Raw genomic sequence first — 20,916 nt, forward strand, 5'->3', positions numbered from 1 at the left:
TAAGCTCCGGTGTAAGGTAAAGGAGGATCTAACCACGATAAATCTTGTATACTGCTTTTACCCCTAGGGGCCCACCAAACTCTATTATTAATATTATGTCCCACATGTTGTCCTGCTCTAATAGTAGGTAAGGGCTTAAGAGCTTTATTATTTGGGGTTCCGGTTTTATGACTAATCTGATGTTTAACTATACCTATGTTATCTGTAACAGTTTTTACCTCAGTTTCTGTTAATTCTTTATGCCACAATTTTAATAGAAAATCTCTAAGTGTTTCATTTGTCATACAGTTAAAGGTACATTTTGTTGCAGTGGATGTTACAGTGATTGGTTTTATTGACGATTGGGTTGTCATGACCTCTCCTGTTCTTATTTGCATTTTCTGAGGCATAGTCAATGTTGAAACATTGACTGCTTTATTACTGGCATTGTAGACACTGTACCCTCCAATTCTGGTTACATTATTCTTTTCCGAGGGAAATTAAAACATATTATTCCTGTAAGGCAGGAGTATAACGATATAATGGGAATAACCAGGCGACCATGTGTCACAGGACAGTTATGCAAAACTTCCTCAAGACTTTCCGTGGGGCCATGCCACGCACACGGATCCCCTCTGGGGCTTTGCCTTCCAGGGGGGCGTCTTCATTCGGTTCCCATGCTAAGCCCGATTGTCATGGCCTCCGCCAGTCATGTGAGCACAAGAGTGGGATTAGCAGACACTGGACACAACTAGAGGAAGGAGAGAGGAGGGAGGGGCATGTGGCAACACTGGGTACCTGGTCCATCAGAGCCTGGTGAGGAGAAGGGATTCTCTCCAACTCTGGGCAAAAATTCTCCTAAAACAGGAGGTGGGCATCAAAAGAACTAAAGCCAGAAAGAGTTAAGTGGCTGCCTCTGGGGACTGTGACAGGGTTGGAGAGGCAGAGTAGCCTCTTCACTGCAAACCCTTCTGAATGCTGTTTGATGGAAAGGGAAAATCTACATGCATATTCATGTAGTCCTCCCCTCACTCTGCCTGGGCTGGCTGGCTCAGCCCTGAGTCTCACTCAGCTAGCCCCAGTGGGTGGGTCAGGCCTCAGGGACTGTCTCCTCAGCAAATGGGCCTCCCAGGGGACAAGTGACACACGGAGGTCCCACAGCTGGATGGGCACCCGAGGTCCTCCAGCTCAGTCTTTCCCTGGGGGTCTCTGTCCCAATATATCCAGCCTCCCAATTGCCTGGCCTGTAACTTTTAGCCAAATTCCATCTGATAAGAGCATTTGGCTTCCGGGGGCTGGAATTCTTGGGGCTGCCCCTCCTTGAGGTGAGCAGCACAGGAGAAGCCAGGGATCTCCTGACCTGGAGGAGGGGAGCAGTGTGTCCAGAAAGTCTCCGGATGGGAGCTGTGACAGCAGTGACACCTGCCAGCCTAATGGGGCCAGCTGCCTGCCAAGCACTCCTGAGCATAAGCTCATTTACTCCTCGGAGGTACTATTACCCGCCCTCCAACCCCCATTCCCACCCTACAGATGAGGAACCAAGTTTGCTTGGAGAGTCATGAGTGTAGACCTTTGGGCTCCACGCTCAAGGTTCATCCTATGATGTACAGCCTATTGCATCCTTATTTGGAGATCAAGGCCATGAGGGTGTCAAGGTTAAACACTGCAATGTTTTGAAATAAGCATGACTACTACTGAAGGTGTTGTGTCTCCTGGTGGCCTCTGGGCACCAAGAGAAACCAAGGGTGAGAGGAAAAGACAGCAGGAGAGGAGGGAAGGGAGGGGGGTGCAAGGGAATGGGCTAGAACAGGGTAGTGACGGAGAACCCGGAGCAGCCCATTTGCCCTTACTGGGGCTTGTTGGGGGCTTCCCTCCCTCCACTCCCATGAAGGCTGCCCTAGGAGGCAGGCATCCGCTCAGGATAAACATTTAGTTCAGCTAAGGGAGCACAAGGCCCCCAACAGGGTGTGGCTCTCTGCTGGAAAAAAATCAAATTGTGGGAACGCTGGAACAGTGTGATCCTGTGTTGGAAAATGAATAACATAATACACATTTAGGGGGAAAAAACGGGGGGGAGAAAAAATGCCACAACTCAGTAGTGGTCATCCCCGGGGGCTCAGATTAGGGGGATTTTAGCTTCCTGTGTTCTGTATATTTCTATAATATTTAACGGTTTAATGATAAACTTGAAATTCTTTCGTAATCCAAACAACAGACAGAGGGAAAAAGAAAAAAATGTTTTCAAACAGAAGTGTCCTCCCCCCTCTATCCGTCATCCGTTCCAAACTTCCCCAAATAAGCATGTGCCAGTAAATCCACACCCTGTGCTACCAGGAAATATTTCTGCACCGTAAGGATACTGTCTGTGTGTGGACCATTCATTATTAAAGAGATATTGTCCGTTCCATCAGACTAGTTTAATGTTCAATTTGAGGATTTTAAAACGAAAGAGTGTGTCCCTTCACTTTGCACACTCTTTGGCTTAGGCGTTCATTTAAAAAGGATGGAAGAAGAGGGAAATGGTGTGATTTTGTTCTGTTTTCTTGGCTGTATTGAGGTTTTGGCCTGAAACATGTTTACCACTGGGGAGGCCTGCACTGCTTCCTACATCTCCAAGCTTAGGAAAATAGGTTACTGGTATAATAGTTACTGACCGAACAAGACAGGGAGACCGAGTCAGATGCAAAATGCAAGATAAAATGCAAAAAACTGACAGCCTGGTTGGGGAAAGGAGGTCACAAGAGGGCAAAGGCCAAGATCACACAGCTGACTTCCTGGAAGAGGTTAGTTTGGGCCCTGGGCAGAGCAGAGAGGAGGAAATCTCAGATGGAGAAGCAGTTACGGGACAGGAGATGCAGGATCTGAAGAACATGGGGGCTGAGCCCCCTTTATTTCACCCATTAAACAGTTACTGAGCACCTATGTACCAATATTGCCTGTCCTGTTCTGAAAGGGCAAGGAAAGTCCCAATGAGGAAGTGGCTTCTGAGCTAGACCTAACGAATGAGAATAGAAACCAGATGATGGAGCGGGGGTGGGAAGGAAATGGGAGGGGAGGGATCTCCACAAGCGTCCCAGCCTTCAAGAAGCTTGCAGTCTTGTCCTCACTTTCAAAGGCTCAGGTCAAGACACATCACCCAGAACTTTTGGAGCCCGGCCTAGAGTGGCCTGCTTTCTCAGTGGGTTGAGGGCCCCACCCTGGCCGTTGCCCTGCACTCTGGAGAGGTACTGGCCAGAACCCGGTGGCAGGCCCAACCTACTCCAACTCTGGACTCTGGAATTCCCAGGAATTTCTGCTGAAGTGATAAAAGCAGAAGCAAGTTTGGACCTAGCTTGTTCCCACAAAAACGTGTGCTTCTGTCTATTGACCACAAATACGTGAGTAGGAACAGGACTGTGCCTCGCTCTGTGCAGCTGTATCTGGGTATGTGCCAGGTAACCGGGCTTTACCAGGCTCTGCGTGTGTGTGCATTCCACGTGTCCATGCTTGTGTGTGTGTGTGTGTGTGTGTGTGTGTGTGTGTGTGTGTGTGTGCACGTGTGTACACAGGTACATACCTCTGGGTGTGTCAGCTGAACCAGGCTGGTCTCCGGATAGGATAGGATGCCGGCCGGCCAAGGAAGTGAAAAGTGGAGGGAACGAGAGTGGGGAGAAAGGAGGTGTTAGCACTGTTATTTACAGATGAGCTTAAACCTATGAACTGAGCTTCAGCAAAAAGGAACTACATTGGTTCTTGTAGTGGAAAAGGGGTAGGACTGGTTTCAGGTAGGCTTGGATCCAGAGTCCAGAATGAGGTGTTCAGGGTGCTGCATCTCCACCTTTCAGAAGTGGGACTCATCTATACAAAATTAAAAAAAAAAAATAGCCAGCTATAGTGGCATGTCCCTGTAGTCCCAGCTACTCGGGAGGCTGAGGTGGAAGGGATCACCTGAGCCCAGGAGGTCAAGGCTGTGGTGAGCCGTGATCATGCCACTGCACTCCAGCCTGGGCAACAGAGTGAGACCCAACTCAAAAAAAATAAAAAGTTGGAAAGCATAATGCAATGAAGGCATCACTTAATGGCAGTAGTCTTCACTTGTTTTGGGGAGTGAAGAAAACTTAGGCCTCTCTTCAGAAAAAAGCCTGGATCAGATAGAGACACATGCTGTTACATGATTGCTCGCTTTTCTTCCCCATGAGTGGGTGTAATTTGCCGTCTCTGTCTGGAACTCCCAGAGTTTATCAGGACTTATCTCTCACAGGCTCAGAAATAAGTGCAGGAAGGGACACCTCCTCCATGTTCTGGAGACCCAAAGCTATGACCTTAGACACAACGAGGTGTGAGCTCTGGGGTGGGGGGGTAACGCAGGCAGGGCCCAAGCAGGTATCTGGCTGTGCCAGGCATCTACTCCCCCCACCCAGGCCTCAGGACTCTTTCTTCTCCAGGTTCCTAGCCTGAGCCCTGCTTGGCCTCTCTTTCACTTTTGGACCCTCCTTGATTTGTCTTTCAGCTAGAAGGCCTGACACATGGAGAACGACCCCCCAAAACAGAGAGAGTCCTTCCCTCTCAGACCCGCGGCCAACAGTATGGAGAACACGGAGGCTGAGTTCTTGGAGAGCCTGGTCTGTGCCCTTCCTCTCCTCCATCCTGACCTCCCAGCTTGAGTTCCAGCCCACTGGTTGGGGGGGGTTGCTCACCTTCTTCCTTTACACTCTTCCTCTCCTGCCTCCCCCTCACCCCTTTGCTTGCACTGTTAGGAAACCCCCAATGTGTCGGCTGCCTCAACTCAAGGTAGCCCCCTTTATTTCACTCATTAAACAGTTACTGAGCACCTACTATGTACCAATATAACCTGTTGTCTGAAAGAGCAAGGAAGGTTCCAGTGAGAAAGTGACATTAAGTCACAGCCTAAAGAATGAGAGTAGAGGCCGGGCTCGGTGGCTCAGCCTGTAATCCCGCGCTTTGGGAGGCCGAGGTGAGTGAATTGCCTGAGCCCGCGGGTTTGAGACCCGCCTGGGCAACTTGGTGAGACCTCATCTCTACAATACATCCAAAAAAATCAGCTGGGAGTGGTAGCGCGTGCCTGTAATTCTGGCTACTCGGAAGGCTGAGGCAGAAGGATCGCCAGAGCCCAGCAGGTCGAGGCTGCGGTGACTGAGTGAGACTCCAACTCAAAAAAAAAAAAAGAATGAGAATAGAAACCATATGATGAGAAAGGGATCCCTGAGGAAGTTCCATCTTCAAAAAGCCTCGCGTTCAGATGGCCAGGTCAAGGCACACTACCCTGAACTTTTGCGCCTAATCCAACACCCTCTGCCCTCCCAATCTCCCCCAACAAGTTGCCTTCTTCTTTGCTTCCCTGTGTATCACTTTTACTCTGGCATCTGCAAGAGTATCCACCTCCTCACCCAGAACAACTCCGTACACTATGGGGTACACTGGAGTCATTTGATGAGGTGGCCTTGCCTGGGATCTTGCTTGGAGCTTCCTTTTGACCCCCACCAGCCACAGCTGAGCCACAGGTACCCTCCCTGCTACAGACCCTGAGGGCAGGATGTTTCTAGCACAGAGTCCTACACATAGTATGTGCTCAATGCATGCTTTGCAGAATTTAGTTAAGCAGCCTTCTAATCACTTCTGGTGCTGCCAGGGTCTCACCTCTCCGGACCCCTCAGTGCTAGTTCTGGTCTGCTTGGAAGGTTACCTGATGGCTCCCTGTTGGCTTTAGGAGGAAGGCCAGCTCCCTGGCAGCGATTCAAGCCCCACAGATGCCAATGGGGGAAACCAGGACAAGGCGGGGTCAAATCCCTTCTCCACATGGTAGGTGATCCCTGAGGAATAAGGGCTGGCCTGGGGAGGAGGCTGCTTTGGGGACCTGGGAATAAGGGCTGGCCTGGGGAGGAGGCTGCTTTGGGGACAGGTCCATGAAACTTTGTTGAAGGAAGGTGTACAGGCCACACCCTCAGACACAAGAGCTGTGCTGGCCTCTGCCTCAGAGGCGAGCTAGGTCCCAGGGTCCCCACCTGCTTTTAGGTAGTCAGAGTGAATCCAGTGTGTCCTGTGAGGCTGCTCTGGCCAGGCCTCCCTCTCAACCTCCTCCATCTGCCTTTGACTCCATTCAGTCTCAGGGGCACCTCAGGGAGCCCTGAGGCTCAGTTTGAAACTCCTGAACTGGACCAGGCCCCTCACTTTACATGGGAGAGAGAAGCCTAGAGAGGGAAGAGGACCAGCCTGGGTCTCAGAGGCCTGGGACTGAGATGAGCCTGGAACTCTGCCTCCTGGTGCCCAGGCCCCTGGGGTCCTCTTTGACTGGATCCTAAGTTAAGAAAAGTGTGAAGGACAGGGGGGTAGTGGTGGAGAAGGGGTTTCAGCTGTCTTTCTGGGTGGGGGGATTGGTTGGGGCTTACCTCACCCACCCTTTCAGGAGGCAGGAAGTGAGGACAGAAGGGGTATGAGAGGCTCCTTCAAACAGTAATGGATGGTTGGATTCTGACATGCTTGACTGAGCATCTACTCGATGCTCAGCCTGTGGGACCCTAGAGGCTATTCAGGTACTAGCCTTTCCTCCAGGGATGAACAAGTGACCAAAGGACCAGGCAAGAATTAGCATTTGGACGGGACCCCGAAGGCAGTGGGGGGTGGTATGACCACCGCCAGGTAGAGGCAGGCTGTTTGGAGCATCCTCTCTCAGGAATAGGAGCTGCTGACTCAGAGGATAAGTGTCCCAGGTCCCCTGGGAATGAATGCAGAGCTGGGAGCTTTTCCACCTTTTCATGGACAGGTAGACACATGACAGGGGTGTGGAGGCAGCCATCTTTGTGTGTGCATTTGGTGTGCTGACGAAGTTCTGCCTTATTTGTTCACTTTCTTTTTTTCTTTTCTTTTTCTTTTTTTTTTTAGTAGGCGTCTCACTGTTTGCCCAGGCTGGAGTGCAGTGACATGCTCATGGCCACCACAGCCATGACCTGCTAGGTTCAGGTGATCTTTCCATCTCAGCCTTCCAAGTAGCTGGAACCACAGACGCGTGCCACTACGCCCAGCTAATTTTTTAAAAATTTATTGTCCAGACGAGATCTCGCCAAGTTGCCCAGGCTGGTCTCGAACCCCTGGACTCAGGCAATCCTCTCGTCTCAGCCTCCCAAAGTGCTGGGATTACGGGCTTGAGCCACCATGCCTGGCTATCCATTCACTTTCTCTGGAGCCCGGGAGGCAAGGATTACCACTAGGTAGTGGGGCTTGGGGGCTGCTCCAGGCCCAAGGCACAGCTTGTGCACACAGAAGCGAGAGGACCTGAGCCCTTCTGGGATTGCTCTGGGCTGGGGTTGCCCTGTATTCCTGTGGGATGTCAAGGCCAGTGTCTGGCTCAGGTGCTGGGGACATAACTGAGGGGCTTCCACCTGGAGACACTGAGGATCTCCCCTGGGGTGGGAGTCTGGGGGCCACTTGTTGACCCTACTGGTCCTATTCCTAGGAGGATCCTGCAGCCAGCCATGAGAGCGAGAAGCTTCTTCAAGGAGCACAAGCAACTGTTTCGATGGATCTGCATAGGCCTGCTCTGTGCTGGTGAGTCTGGGGCCCAGCCCTACCGAGAGGACAGTGACTCCTGCCCCAGCTCTCCATTTCTCAGGACTGGGTCATTCACTTCAGCAATTATTCGCACTTGTTTATTGAGCATCAGTTCAGGGACAGCGCCCTTGCCAAAGACTGAGACATCAGTTAAGCCAGACCAGATCTTGTTCCCAAGGCACTCCCTCATCAGTGAGTGATGGGGGACAAGTATTTCCACATAATGCATGGAACCATCTGGGAACACCCGGGACGGACAGGGAATGGTCACGGAGGACTTCCAGGAGGAGGCAGCATTAGAATCTCACAGTTTTGTAGGACAGTATGGACTGAGAAGTCACCCCACGCAGAGGAGTCACAGGAGCAAAGGCGAACACGGGCAGGGTGTGGGTTTTGATAAACTCTAGTGTCTGTGCTTTAAAGTCTGGAGTCCGGGTAAAGTTCTACACAGAGTGCCAGAGCACGAGGCTAGAGAGATAAGAGGGCCTGGAATAGGAAGTGGGCAGGGAGGTGGGAGGATGCTCAGAGACTCAGATTTTTTTTTTGAGTTGGACCTCACTCTATAGCCCAGACTGAAGTGCCGTGGCACACTCATGGCCACCCCAGCGTTGACCTGCTAGGTTCCAGCAATCCTTCTGCCTCAGCCTTCCAAGTAGCCGGAACTACAGGCATGCGCTACCATGCCCGGCTAATTTTTGATTTATTGTAGAGACGAGGTCTCGCCAAGTTCCCCGGGCTGGTCTCGAACCCATGAGCTCAGGCAGTCTACTCACCTCGGCCTCCCAAAGTGCAGGATTACAGGCTGAGCCACTGAGCTTGGCTGAGACTTGGATTTTTCCCTCAAGGCCTGAGAGATCCATTGAGGATTTACATAGGGAAATGTCAGGGCCAAATTCACATTGTGGGACCCTAGATGATGGGACCGAAAGATGGGGACAAGGAGACGTTGAGGGCTACAGTGCCCGTGTGAGCCTGAAGTGGGGGAAGATGGAAGGGTGGATTGGGGAAGTCCTGGGGAGGCAATGCCAGCTAAACCTGGGAACTGAATGGGTATACAGGATTAAGACACCACATCAAGGCTGCCTCAGGTTCCTGCTTGGGTGTTGGGGTGGGTGATGGTGCCTTCCACATAGAGAACACGGGAAGAGGTGGTCTTGGCAGGGAGGGGGATAATTCAGACAGTCTGTTGGCGGTACCACTGCCAGGCCATGGGGTAGCAGAAGTTTTCTGGGGACAATTGAGAGGCAAGTCAAGGACAGGAGCCTGGGACTGGCCACACAGCAGGGATTGGCAGATGCCGAGGGAGCAAAGGGTTTCAGGAAGGAGGGAAACATCAGCAGCATTTCTGCAGAGACCCACAGGACAAGAACTGAGCAGCGTCCATTTATTGAGGGACAAAGAGGTCATTGGTGACTTAGGGTGTAAGTGCAAAAACGGGATTGGAGTAAATGAGAGATAAGGTAAGTGTAGACGGCTCTTGGGAAACAATTTTTTTAATGAGAATAAGGAGGAAATATGAATGGGCAGGATGTGACAAAGTGTCCAGGATGGGCACGTGTTTGGGATGGGAGACACCTTGTGTTTCTGATCTGAGATGGGAGTCTGTAGAAGGAACATGGAGGAGTTGGAGATGATGAGCAGATGACTGATCTATTCAACTGTTGGCCGAGTGTGGTGGCTCACGCCTCTAATCCCAGCACTTTGGGAGGCTGAGGTGGGAGGTTTGCTTGAGCCCAGTAGTTTGAGACCAGCCTAGCCAACATAACGATACTCATCGCTACAAAAAAAAAAAAAATGTGTGCCTGTAGTCCCAGTTTCTTGGGAGGCTGAGGCAAAAGCATTGCCTGAGCCCAGGAGGTGGAGGCTGTGGCAAGATGTGATCATGCTACTGCACTCCAGCCTGGGTGACAGAGCAAGATCCTATCTCTAGCCAGGCTCGGTGGCTCAGCCTGTAATCCTGCACTTTGGGAGGCTGAGGTGAGTGGATTACCCGAGCCCGCGGGTTTGAGACCTGCCTGGGCAACTTGGCGAGACCTCATCTCTACAATAAATCAAAAATGAGCCAGGCATGGTAGTGCATGCCTGTAGTTCCAGCTACTTGGGAGGCGGAGACGGAAAGATTGCCAGAGCCCCCAGGAGGTCGAGGCTACGGTGGCCGGGAGCGGTCACTGCACTCCAGTCTGGGCGACAGAGTGAGACTCCAACTCAAAAAAAAAAACGAAAAACAAAAAACAAGATCCTGTCTCTGAAAACAAAACAAACCAAAACAAATAAAATAAGAGAGATAATTGATGGCGCCAGCCCAGAGAAGAAGGGCCCAGAGGAGGAGCAGGTCTTAATAGGGGAGCTCACCTTATCCTGACAGACTGAAAGAGAGAGGCGAGAGGGTGGCTGCCAATGGAGAGCTCATCCTAGGTGCTAGGGAGGGAAGGGGACAGTGAGAGAGATGACAGCAATGGCCTCTGTCTCCTTGGTGAACTTGAAAGCAGGGTTGTCTGCTGAGATAAGGTTGATTCAAGTCTCTTGCAGGTTCCTTCTAGAATGTGTCTGAGACAGTGAATCTTTCTTTGGCAGAGTTTAAAACCAAGGCCATCTCTGTTCCCCTGGCTATCCTCAGACTTGGATTTATTTCTCTTGAAGAAATGAATGAATCTCTAATAGAGAATGAAAATTACCTCTCTCACCCTATTGGCATTTTGATCTCGGCTCTCAGAAACTCAGTCTTAATTATTAAATCATCCCTTGCGGTGATCAACACTGGTCTCGTCTGTGTTTGGGCGATTCTGGTGGCCTCTCATTCTTTAATTTATTGTGTCATCCTTTTCACAGGGAGGCCCTTCACAGACTCTGGGAGTAGCTCTGATAGAGAAATGAAGTCCACATCCTTGGTACTTCGTGCTTGAGCTGGGACAATGTCTTCCTTACCTTAGGTAGGCATCCTCCATGGCTGCAACGATAGCCCTGTCACATTAGACTAATATGGATGGCCTTAGCATCCCCAGTCTTAAAGAAGAGTGTGCCTCTTGCCCTTTGTTCCAGCTGAAGTCCCAAGGAGGTCTTTGACTGGCCCATCTCAGGTCATGTGCCCATCTCTGAACCTACCCCTGTGCCCAGGGGATATGGTGGTCTCGCCACTCCTGAAGTGGGTCAGGCACCCTTGAACCACATGGGCTAAGGGGGGTAAAGGTATATCAAAAGGAACAGAAAAGTCCCGTCACCAGAAGGGTAAATGAATCCTGGAAAAATAAAAATACTTCCTAAGCCAGTTTCTCCTTGTGCCCCGCCTGGAAGACCCCTCCACATCGCTTCCTTTTCCTGAGTCCTTGCCTTGGCCTGCCCATTCCCGCCCACTCTCCCTGGCCATGAAGCACAGGCAAACAGACCTGTGCCTCGTCACATGACTGGCCTCAGAAGCCCCGTTCTCTAAGTGGGCATCCTCAGTGTCGTGAGGATTCATTGCGCAAATGAATATAAAGTGCTGAGCTCAGCACCTGGCAACCACAGAGCCTCCACCTGGCCAGACACCCTCCCTTGAGCTCCTCCAGCCTGTACCTGCCTCCCTGCACCACTCTATAGAGCTCCACCTGGGTGTCTCTAAATGAAACCCATCCAGGTAGGAACCCCATCCGGTTAGCTTCCGTGAGACAGTAAGGTAATTTCGTCTTCGATTTCAATTTTATCATTGCACTGAGTGATAGGAACTTACTTTCTGTCCCCTTGAAATTTCCCTTCACCTCTTCCTCCGGGGGGTCCCCAGAGGAGCGTATCTACTCTCACTCCTCAAAAGCTGGCCTGTCTGCTTTTCCAGCTGGACCTGGGTTCTCTATCCTTGCAAATAGCCATGGAGATGCCTCTTTCTCCGTTGTGGACTTATTCTGGTCTCCCACCTCTCTCCTCTTCTGAGCCTTTTTTTTTTTTTTACTCAGTGTCTCACCCTGTTGCCCAGGCTGGAGTGCAGTGACACAATCATGGCTTACTGCAGCCTTGACCTCCTGGACTCAGGCAATCCTTCCACCTCAGCCTCCCAAATAGCTGGGACTACAGATGTACACCACCACACCTGGTTAATTTTAAAATTTTTCTTTTTTGTAGAGATGAGGTCTTGCTATGTTGCCTAGACTGGTCTTGTACTCCTGGGCTCAAGGGATCCTCCCTCCTCAGCCTCCCAAAGTGCTGGGATTACAGGCATAAATTACCACATCTAGCCTCATAAGAACCACTTCTGCTGGTTTGATGCCTATAGAATCTCACAAGTTCTCCTCTCTCTGAAGTCCTGGTGCTTCCCTGGAGCTCAACCGCGGAAGCAAGGCACAGGGGTCCTCTGTCTGCGTGGACACAAACACACCTGGCTTTGGCCGCCTTGCTAGGCTCAGGCCCTTTCTTGGGGACCCACCTGTGTCCTTGTTCTTGTCATGCTCTGACTAGTCTAATAGCAAGGAGGTGTGTGGGACTTATAATTACTTGGAATGTTTCAGACCACATTGTTCATCCGTGACCGAGTCCATTTCATTCTTCAAGGGTCCTGGATTTTGAAATTCAAAAGCCAGAGACAGACAGTTCCCCCTTTGCTATCCACTATCACATTTATTTCTGGAGACATAAGCACAGACCAACTCAGCCACTCCAAGGAGAAAAAGGCAGAAGGGGAAAAGGAAATTCCAGGAAGAAAATGGTCACTGATTAATATTTCAGAATATGGTCCCAGCACACAAGCGTGAGCTCCTCTGTCGAGGAACCGACTTGCTCATCTCCATGGGACCTGGCGTGTCTCTGGATCATGACAGCTGCTACACTGATACCCAGAGTTTCATGCTATTTTGCTTCACAGCCCCCTTGCACATCTCCCTCATGTTTGGTCCGCACTTTACAGTTTACAAAGTCCTTTCACACACATTCTGCCCGTTAACTCATAATAACTTTTAGACACACAGTAGGGATGATTATTCTCATTTCCAGATGAGGAAACTGAAGCCCAGAGGTTGGGTGACTGTCTTGCCCTCCACACTCCAGATGGAATAAGGTGGAGTCCACAGGTGAGGCTGCAGGGCCTGGGGAGGTGGTGTCATCATCATTGACCCCTTCTCTGCTTCATCCCCAGCCTTCGCTGCCTTCCTGCTGGCTGCCTGCCTCCTGAATTTCCAGAGGGCCCTGCCACTGTTTGTACTCACCTGTGTGGTCCTTGCCTTCGTGGCCCACAGCCGGCTGAAGAGGATTCTGGGGCCAAAGTTGAGGAAGTTGCTCAAGCCACAGGGCCATTCCCGCCTGAAGCTTTGGTTTAAGAGGTGAGTGAGCTCACAGCTCTGGGCAGGGCAGGGCAGTTGCCAGGTGGCTTCAAAGGCAGCAGCCATCTTTGTGGGGTTGTGCCAGTTCTCATCTGGTTCTCTGCCCCAGTTACGACAGGTAACAATGATGACTGAGGATGGGACTCAACAGCTTCCTACATTTAGAGATATCAGCCCATCCCAGCAGGGAGGGCTCATATCAGTGCCTCCCATCAGAACACCCAGGCATGGGTGAGACATACATCTGCAGGGCCACCCCTGGAGTCTGATTCAGCAGGCTAGATTGGGTTTCAGCTGCCAACATTTTTAGTTAACCCCCAGGGGATTCTGATGTCAGCCAGTCACGTCCTTGGACAATGGTTTGGGATCCCCTGGTTTTTAAACCAGATTCCTTGGACCTCTGGGAACCTCAGAGATGCCATAGGCCAGGAGAGGAAGGTTGGAGAGGGGAATGTCAGATCGTCCCCCGCCCCGTTTCAACTGGGTAACTAAATTTATGTATTTTATAAACTGAGGTTTGCAAAAAATTTGACTGCCAAAAAGGTTTCTATGGCTTTCAAAAAGTCTAAAGATCACCAGTCTATTTCACTACTCTATTTGGTTGATGAAGAAACTGGTAACCAAAGATGGCCAAAGACTAAGTTAAGATGGTACAGGGCACAACTGCGTTTCCCACTGCGTTGCTGCGTTGCACTTAGCACAGCAAAATGAATAGAGTCAATTGAACACATTTTAGATTTTTTTAATTTTTATTTTTATTGTTTTTGAGTTGGAGTCTCACTCTGTCGCCCAGACGGGAGTGCGGTGGCCGGGAGCGGCCTGCTGGGCTCCGGCGATCCTTCCGCCTCAGCCTTCCGAGTAGCTGGAGCTACAGGTGCACACTACCACGCCGGGTTCATTTTTTGATTTGTTGTAGAGATGAGGTCTCACCAAGTTGCCCAGGCGGGTCTCGAACCCGCAGGCTCAGGCAATCCACTCCCCTCAGCCTCCCAAGGTGCGGGATTACAGGCTGAGCCACTGAGCCCGGCTTTATTGTGTTTTATTTTATTTTGTTTTAGTCAGAGTCTCACTCTGTCACCCAGGCTGGAGTGCAGTGGCATGCTCATGGCCACTACAGCCTCGACCTACTGGACTCAGGTGATCCTTCTGCCTTAGCCTTCCAAGTAGCTGGAACTATAAGCATGAGCCACCATGCCCGGCTAATTTTTTTTTTTTTTATTGTAGAGACAAGGTCTTGCCAAGCTGACCAGGCTGGTCTGGAACCCGTGGACTCAGGCAATCCTCTTGCCTCTGCCTCCCAAAGTGCTGGGATTACAGGTGTGAGCCACCGCACCCAGCTACATTTTATTTATAAATACATTTACTTTTACATTTACCTTCTCCCTATTAAATAGATTTGTAAAAGGATTAATTTTTACAATGGTCTTCTATTTATAAGTCATTGATAATGGTTTTCCATTTGAGGGATTGATACAAAATTTCCTTTAAAAAACACAATCAGATAAATTTGGTCTCGTAAACACTAAAAACTTTTCGATGAAAAGCATGCCATAAAGAAAGTGAACAAAAATAAAAATAATAAAAGAAAATGAAAAGGCCAGGCATGGTGGCTCATTCCTGTAATAAACTTTGGGAGGCCGAGTCAGAAATTGCTTGAGTTTAGGAGTTTGAGACCAGCTTGGGCTTCATAGCAAGACCTTATCTTTACAAAAATAAAAAAATTAGCTGAGCACAGTGGCATGCACCTGTATCCCAGCTACTCAAGAGACTGAGGCAGAAGGATGGTTTGAGCCCAGGAGGTCAAGATTCAGTGAGTCATGGTTGCACCACTGCACTCCAGCCTGGGTAACAGAGTGAGATCCTGACTTAAAAAAAAAAAGTGAAAGGACAACTCAGAATGAAAGGAAATATTTGCAAATCATATGTCTGATAAAATACCTGCATTTAGAATTGTAAATCAACAATAAAAAGACAGATAACCCAAGTGAAAAATGATAAAAGGATTTGGATAGATATTTCTCCAAAGACATACAAGCAGTCAATAAGCACATGAAAACATGATCAACATCTCTAGCCATTTTGTAAATGCAAATCAAAATCACAATGAGATACTACTTTACATCCAGATACTACTTTACAATCAGATAGGCCAGGTGCTGTAGCTCACACCTATAATCCCAGCACTTTGGGAGGCTGAGGTGAGAGGATTGCCTGAGTCCATGGGTTCGAGACCAGCCTGGACAACTTGGGAGACCTCATCTCTACAATAAATTTTAAAAAAATTAGCCGGGCATGGTGGCACATGCCTATAGTTCCAGCTACTTGAAAGGCTGTGATGGAAGGATCGCCTGAGCCCAGAAGGTTGAGGCTGCAGTGGCTGTGAGCATGCTACTGCACTCCAGCCTAGGTGACAGAGTGAGACTCCTACTCAAAAAAAAAAAAAAACAACCCAGATAATAACAAGTGTCAGCAAAGATTTGGAGAAATTGAAACCATCATGCACTGCTAGTAGAAATGCATAATAGTGCCATTGCTTTAGAAAACACTTAAGCAGTTTCTCAAAATGCTAAACATGGAGTTATCATATGATCCAGAAATTTCACTCCTAGATATATACTTAAGAGAAATGAAAATACATGCCCATACAAAAACTTGTTCACAAATGTTCAAATAGCATTAATCATAATAGCCAAAAAATTGAAATAACCCAAATGTTCATCAACTAAAAAATGAATGAAGAAAATGTAAATATCCATACAATAAGATATTACTTGTCCATAAAAAGGAATGTAGTACTGATAAATGCTACACTCGTGATGAACCCTGAGAACATTATGCTCAGTGAAAGAAGCCAGTTTTCAAGAACCACATGCTACATGATTCCATTTACACAAAATGTCCAGAATAAGCAAATCTATGGAGACAGAGTAGATTAGTGATCACTGCGGTAAATGGGAGGACTGGGGGTTGACAACTAGTGGTTCAGGTTTTCTCTTTGGGCTGATAAAATTGTTCTAGGGTTGTGGTAATAGTTGCACAAATCTGTAACTCTACCAAAAACTACTGAACCATACACTTTAAAAATTGATGCACAATAGATGTACATAGTTTCAGAGTATATGGGATAATTTAACACAGTCATGTACTTTGTAAAGTTCCAATCCATGTACTTGGGATATTCATCACCTTAAAAATTTGTCTTCTTTATGCTAGAACTATTTGAATTATTCTCTTCTAGTTATTGTATTTTGAAATACAATAGATTATTTTACACTATAGTCACCCTTCTGATCTTTCCAGCACTAGGTCTTGTTTCATCTATCAGCACGTATATATTTGTATCTGGTAAACAACTCTTCGTTCTACCCCAAGCCTTCCCAGTCTCTAGTACCACCAATCTACCTTCTATCTTCATGAGATTCACTTTTAGTTCCCACATATGGGTGAAAGCATGTGATATTTGTCTTTTAGTACTTGGTTTATTTCACTTAAAGTAATGACCTCCTAATTCTATCCATGTTGTTGCAAATGACAGGATTTCATTCTTTTTTAGAGTTAAATAATACTCCATTCTATATACATATTCATACACACCATATTTTCTTTATCCCTTCATCTGTTGATGGGCACTTAGATTGAATCCATGTTTTGGCTCTTGTAAATCATGCTACAATAAACATAGGTGCCTTTTTGATATGTTGATTTCCTTTCTTTTGGGTATATACTCAGTAGTGGAATTACTGGATCATACGGTAGTTTTATTTTTAACTTTTTGAGAAACTTCCATCCTTGAGCCACACACTGTATATGGGCAAATTGTATGGTATGTGAATTTTGTCTCAATAAATCTGTTAAAAAATATATACATTTGATTTTGGCTTCCAGTCAAGATGGAATAATAGAGAACATGTTTACTCAAAATAACTAAAAAACTGAAACAAATGTATGAAACAAGAGGTCTTAGGACATTGGACATCAGGCAATAAATGGCAGTGATTCTTGAGAAACAGGAAACAAAAGAGGTGAGCCCTGTGATTGCCCCAGCTTACTTCCTGGAGAGAGTTTCCAGGTCACAGCAAAGGGAAGAAGAGCTGAGGTAAGCCAGCAGACCTCCCAAGCTGAAAAAACAGAGCAAGAAATCCGGGAAAGTCATGGTGCCTTAGAGTTCACTTTGCAGAGTACCAAAGAAGAGAGCTGCACAGAGAGAAAAATTCAGAAATACGCAGAGTTCTCAAATATCCAGTTGGGATCTGATCAGAGAATGCATATGAGAAACTACCCAAGGCCTAGGAAAGAACCACTCAAAAGGGTAAGAGGGAATTGTGCCTAGAATCACACAAGGCAGGAAGAGTTATTTCCAACAGTTAGAGTGGAAAACCTCATAGTTCACAGGACATTGTTTAACAAAATTAACTCTAGAATAAATGCCTCTCAGGCCCTGCCTAACATATCTTAAAGACAAACTCTGAAAGAGTCAAAGAAAGCATCAGTTAAGCCATGGCAAAACTTTAAATGGGCAAATATACATGTAGTTGAAGTCTTCAAAGGAAAAGGAGAGAAGAAAAAATATTTGCAGGAATAACGTCCAAAAATTTTACAAATTTGATGAAGGCTTTATACCCAAAGATTCAAGAAGCTCCATGAACCCCCAGCAAAGAAACACAAAGAAGACTACACCAAGGCACTTCATAATCAAATTGCTTAAAACCAGTGATAAAAAGAAAATCTTAACTAGAGAAAAAGGCGGGCTTGGTGGCTCAGCCTGTAATCCCAGAACTTTGGGAGGCTGAGGTGAGAGGATTGCCTGAGCCTGCGGGTTTGAGACCCGCCTGGGCAACTTGGCGAGACCTCATCTCTACAATAAATCAAAAAATGAGCCGGGCGTGGTAGCGCACGCCTGTAGTTCCAGCTACTTGGAAGGCTGAGGCGGAAGGATCGCCGGAGCCCAGCAGGTCGAGGCTGCGATGGCCTGGAGCGGCCACTGCACTTCAGTCTGGGTGACAGAGTGAGACTCCAACTCAAAAATAAAAAAAAAAAACCTAGAGAAAAAAAAGAGATATATAGAGAAACAAAAATGTGGATTACTAGCAGATTTCTTGCCAAAAACAAGTGAGAGAATAGTGAAATACCAAACAACAGCAAACCCCCAAATCTTGTCAACTTCAAATTCTTTACCAGTGAAATATCTTTCAAAAGAGAAAGGAAAATAAGAACTTCTTCATACATGCAAAAGCTTAAATAATTTTTCAGACATAAAAAAGCAGGCTTGTACCATAAGTCATGTAAAAGAAAATTCTTCAAACAGAAGAAAAAATGATACCATATAGAAACCTGGTTCTACACAAAGGAATAATGAACACTGAAAATGGTAACTACATGAATAAATATAATGGTTATTTTTCTTTTTAAAAAATTTAGCCAGGCTCGGTGGCTCAGCCTGTAATCCCACGTCTTTGGGAGGCTGAGGTGAGTGGATTGCCTGAGCCCGCGGGTTCGAGACCCGCCTAGGCAACTGTCGAGACCTCATCTCTGCAATAAATAAAAAAATCAGCCGGGCATGGTAGCGCATGCCTGTAGTTCCAGCTACTTGGAAGGCTGAGGCGGAAGGATCGCCGGAGCCCAGCAGGTCGAGGCTGCAGTGGCCGGGAGCGGCCACTGTACTTCAGTCTGGGCGACAGAGTGAGACTGCAACTTAAAAAAAAAAAAATTTAAACATGAAATCAACTTGTAAAGCAAGAATGATAATAATGTATTGTGGAATTTTCATTATATGTAGAAATAAATAATAACTGTAAGGGTTTTATACTATATGTGAAGTAGTATAACATCAGTTGAAGGTATATTGTAAAAAGATAAAGATGTATACTATAAATTCTAAAGCAATCACTAAAATAACACAACAAATAATTATTAACAAAGATGGTAGAAAAATAGTAAAAGGAGAATAAAGTACAGATGGACAAATAGAAAAATTTATTTAGTTAGTTAGTTTGAGTTGTAGTCTCACTCCATTGCCCAGGCTGGAGTGTAGTGGCACGCTCATGGCTACTGTAGCCTTGACCTGCTGGACTCAGGTGATCCTTCTGCCTCAGTCTTCCAAGTAGCTGGAACTGCAGGCTAATTTTTTTTTATTTATTGTAGGCGAGTTCTCGCTAAGTTGACTAAGCTGATCTCAAACTCTTGGGTTTATATGATTCTCTCACCTCTACCTCCCAAAGGGTTGGGATTACAGGTGTGGGCCACCACACCCAGCTGGCAGATAGAAAATAAATGAAAGATGGTAGATCTCAACCCACCCATATCACTAATTACATTAAATGTAAATGGCCTAAAACATCAATTAAAAGTAAGTGTGTGAGCTGTGCATAGTGGCTCAAGCCTGTAATCCCAGCACTTTGGGAGGCCGAGATGAGAAGATTGCCTGAGCCCATGGGTTCCAGACCAACCTGGGAAACTTGGTGAGACCTTGTCTCTACAATAAATAAGAAAATAAATAAATAAAAATCTGGGCATGGTAGCATTTGCCTATAGTTACAGCTACTTGGAAGGCGGAGGTGGAAGAATTAACTGAGCCCAACAGGTTGAGGCTGTGATGGCTGTGTGTATGCTACTGCACTCCAACCTGGGCAACAGAGTGAGACTCTAACTTAAAAAAAAAAATAGGAGACATGGCTGGTGTGGTGGCTCATACCTGTAATTCGAGTTTTTTGAGAGGCCAAGACTAGAGTATCACTTGAGTCCAGGAGTTCAAGACCAACCTAGGCAACACAGTGAGACCTCATCTCTACAAAAACATTAAAAAGTTAGCCAAGTGTGGTAGCGCGCACCTGCAGTCCCAGCTACTCAGGAGACTGAGGCAGAGGGACCACCAGAGCCCAGAAGGTTGAGTTTGTGGTGAGCCATTATCTTGCCACTGCACTCCAGTCTGGGTAGCAGAGTGAGAGTGAGACCCCAGAATCAAAAAAAAAAAGAGAGAGAGAGAGAGAGAGAGAGAGAGAGAGAGAATCTTTGTGACCTTGAGTTAAGTGAAGATTTCTTAGATACAAACCAAAATCACAATCCATAAAAAAATGGATAAATTGAACTTCATCAGAATTAAGAACTTCTGATCTTCAAAAGACACTTAAGAGAATAAATAGACAAGCCACGGCAAGGGGAAACATTTTGCAAATCACCCATTGGACCCAGCACTTGTATCCAGAATATATAAAGACCATTCATAACTCATTAATAAGATAAACAACCCAACTTAAGAATAGGCTTAAGATTTAAACAGACTTTTTTTTTTTTTTGAGTTGAAGTCTCACTCTGTCACCCAGACTGGAGTGCTGTGGCCGCTCCCGGCCACCGCAGCCACGACCTGCTGGGCTCTGGCGATCCTTCCACTTCAGCCTTCCAAGTAGCTGGAACTACAGGCGCGCGCTACCACACCCGGCTAATTTTTTTGTTGTTGTTTTAATTTATTGTAGAGATGAGGTCTCGCCAAGTTGCCCAGGCAGGTCTTGAAGCCGCAGGCTCAGGCAATCCACTCACCTCGGTCTTCCAAAGCACGGGATTACAGGCTGAGCCACTGAGCCCAGCTTAAACAGACATTTAATTAAAGAAGATACATGGCAGGGCGCAGTGTCTCACGCCTATAATCCTGGCACTTTGGAAGGCTGCAGTGAGAGGATCGCCTGAGCCCAGGGGTTGGAGACCAACCCAGGCAACTTGGTGAGACCTCATCTCTACAATAAATTAAAAAAAATTAGCCAAGCGTGGTGACCCATGCCTGTAGTTTCAGCTACTTGGAAGGCTGAGGTGGAAGGATCACCTGAGCCCAGTAGGTCAAGGCTGCGGTGGCTGTAAGCGTGACACTGCACTCCAGCCTGGGTGATAGAGTGAGACTCCAACTCAAAAAAAAAAAAAAAGAAGATATATAAGCGGCAAGTAAGCATATGGTAAGATGCACAGCATCATTTATCATTAGGGAAATGCAAATTAAAACCAAAAAGAGCTACTACTCGATACCTACTGGAATTCAAAAGACTGACCATACCAACTGGTGGCGAGGATATGGTGAGAATGCAAAAGTGTGCAATCACTTTGGAAAACAGGTTGGCAGGTTTTT

General features: G+C 47.3%; 1 protein-coding gene across 2 annotated transcripts in view; it reads left to right on the forward strand.

Annotated features, from left to right (window-relative positions):
• Positions 1-4,484: 4,484 nt before the first annotated feature.
• Positions 4,485-20,916, forward strand: part of SLC28A1 (solute carrier family 28 member 1) — a 60,894-nt gene continuing 44,462 nt past the window's right edge. For both annotated transcript variants that reach the window (XM_008062087.1, XM_008062088.1), the window contains exons 1-4: positions 4,485-4,580; positions 5,687-5,778; positions 7,430-7,521; positions 12,623-12,806. In XM_008062087.1, the coding sequence (XP_008060278.1) occupies positions 4,485-4,580; positions 5,687-5,778; positions 7,430-7,521; positions 12,623-12,806 (464 nt within the window). The remainder of the gene's footprint in view (positions 4,581-5,686; positions 5,779-7,429; positions 7,522-12,622; positions 12,807-20,916) is intronic.

The sequence above is a fragment of the Carlito syrichta genome, unplaced genomic scaffold (assembly GCF_000164805.1).
Source record: "Carlito syrichta isolate Samal-C Ts95f unplaced genomic scaffold, Tarsius_syrichta-2.0.1 Scaffold305654, whole genome shotgun sequence".
NCBI classification, from domain to species: domain Eukaryota; kingdom Metazoa; phylum Chordata; class Mammalia; order Primates; family Tarsiidae; genus Carlito; species Carlito syrichta.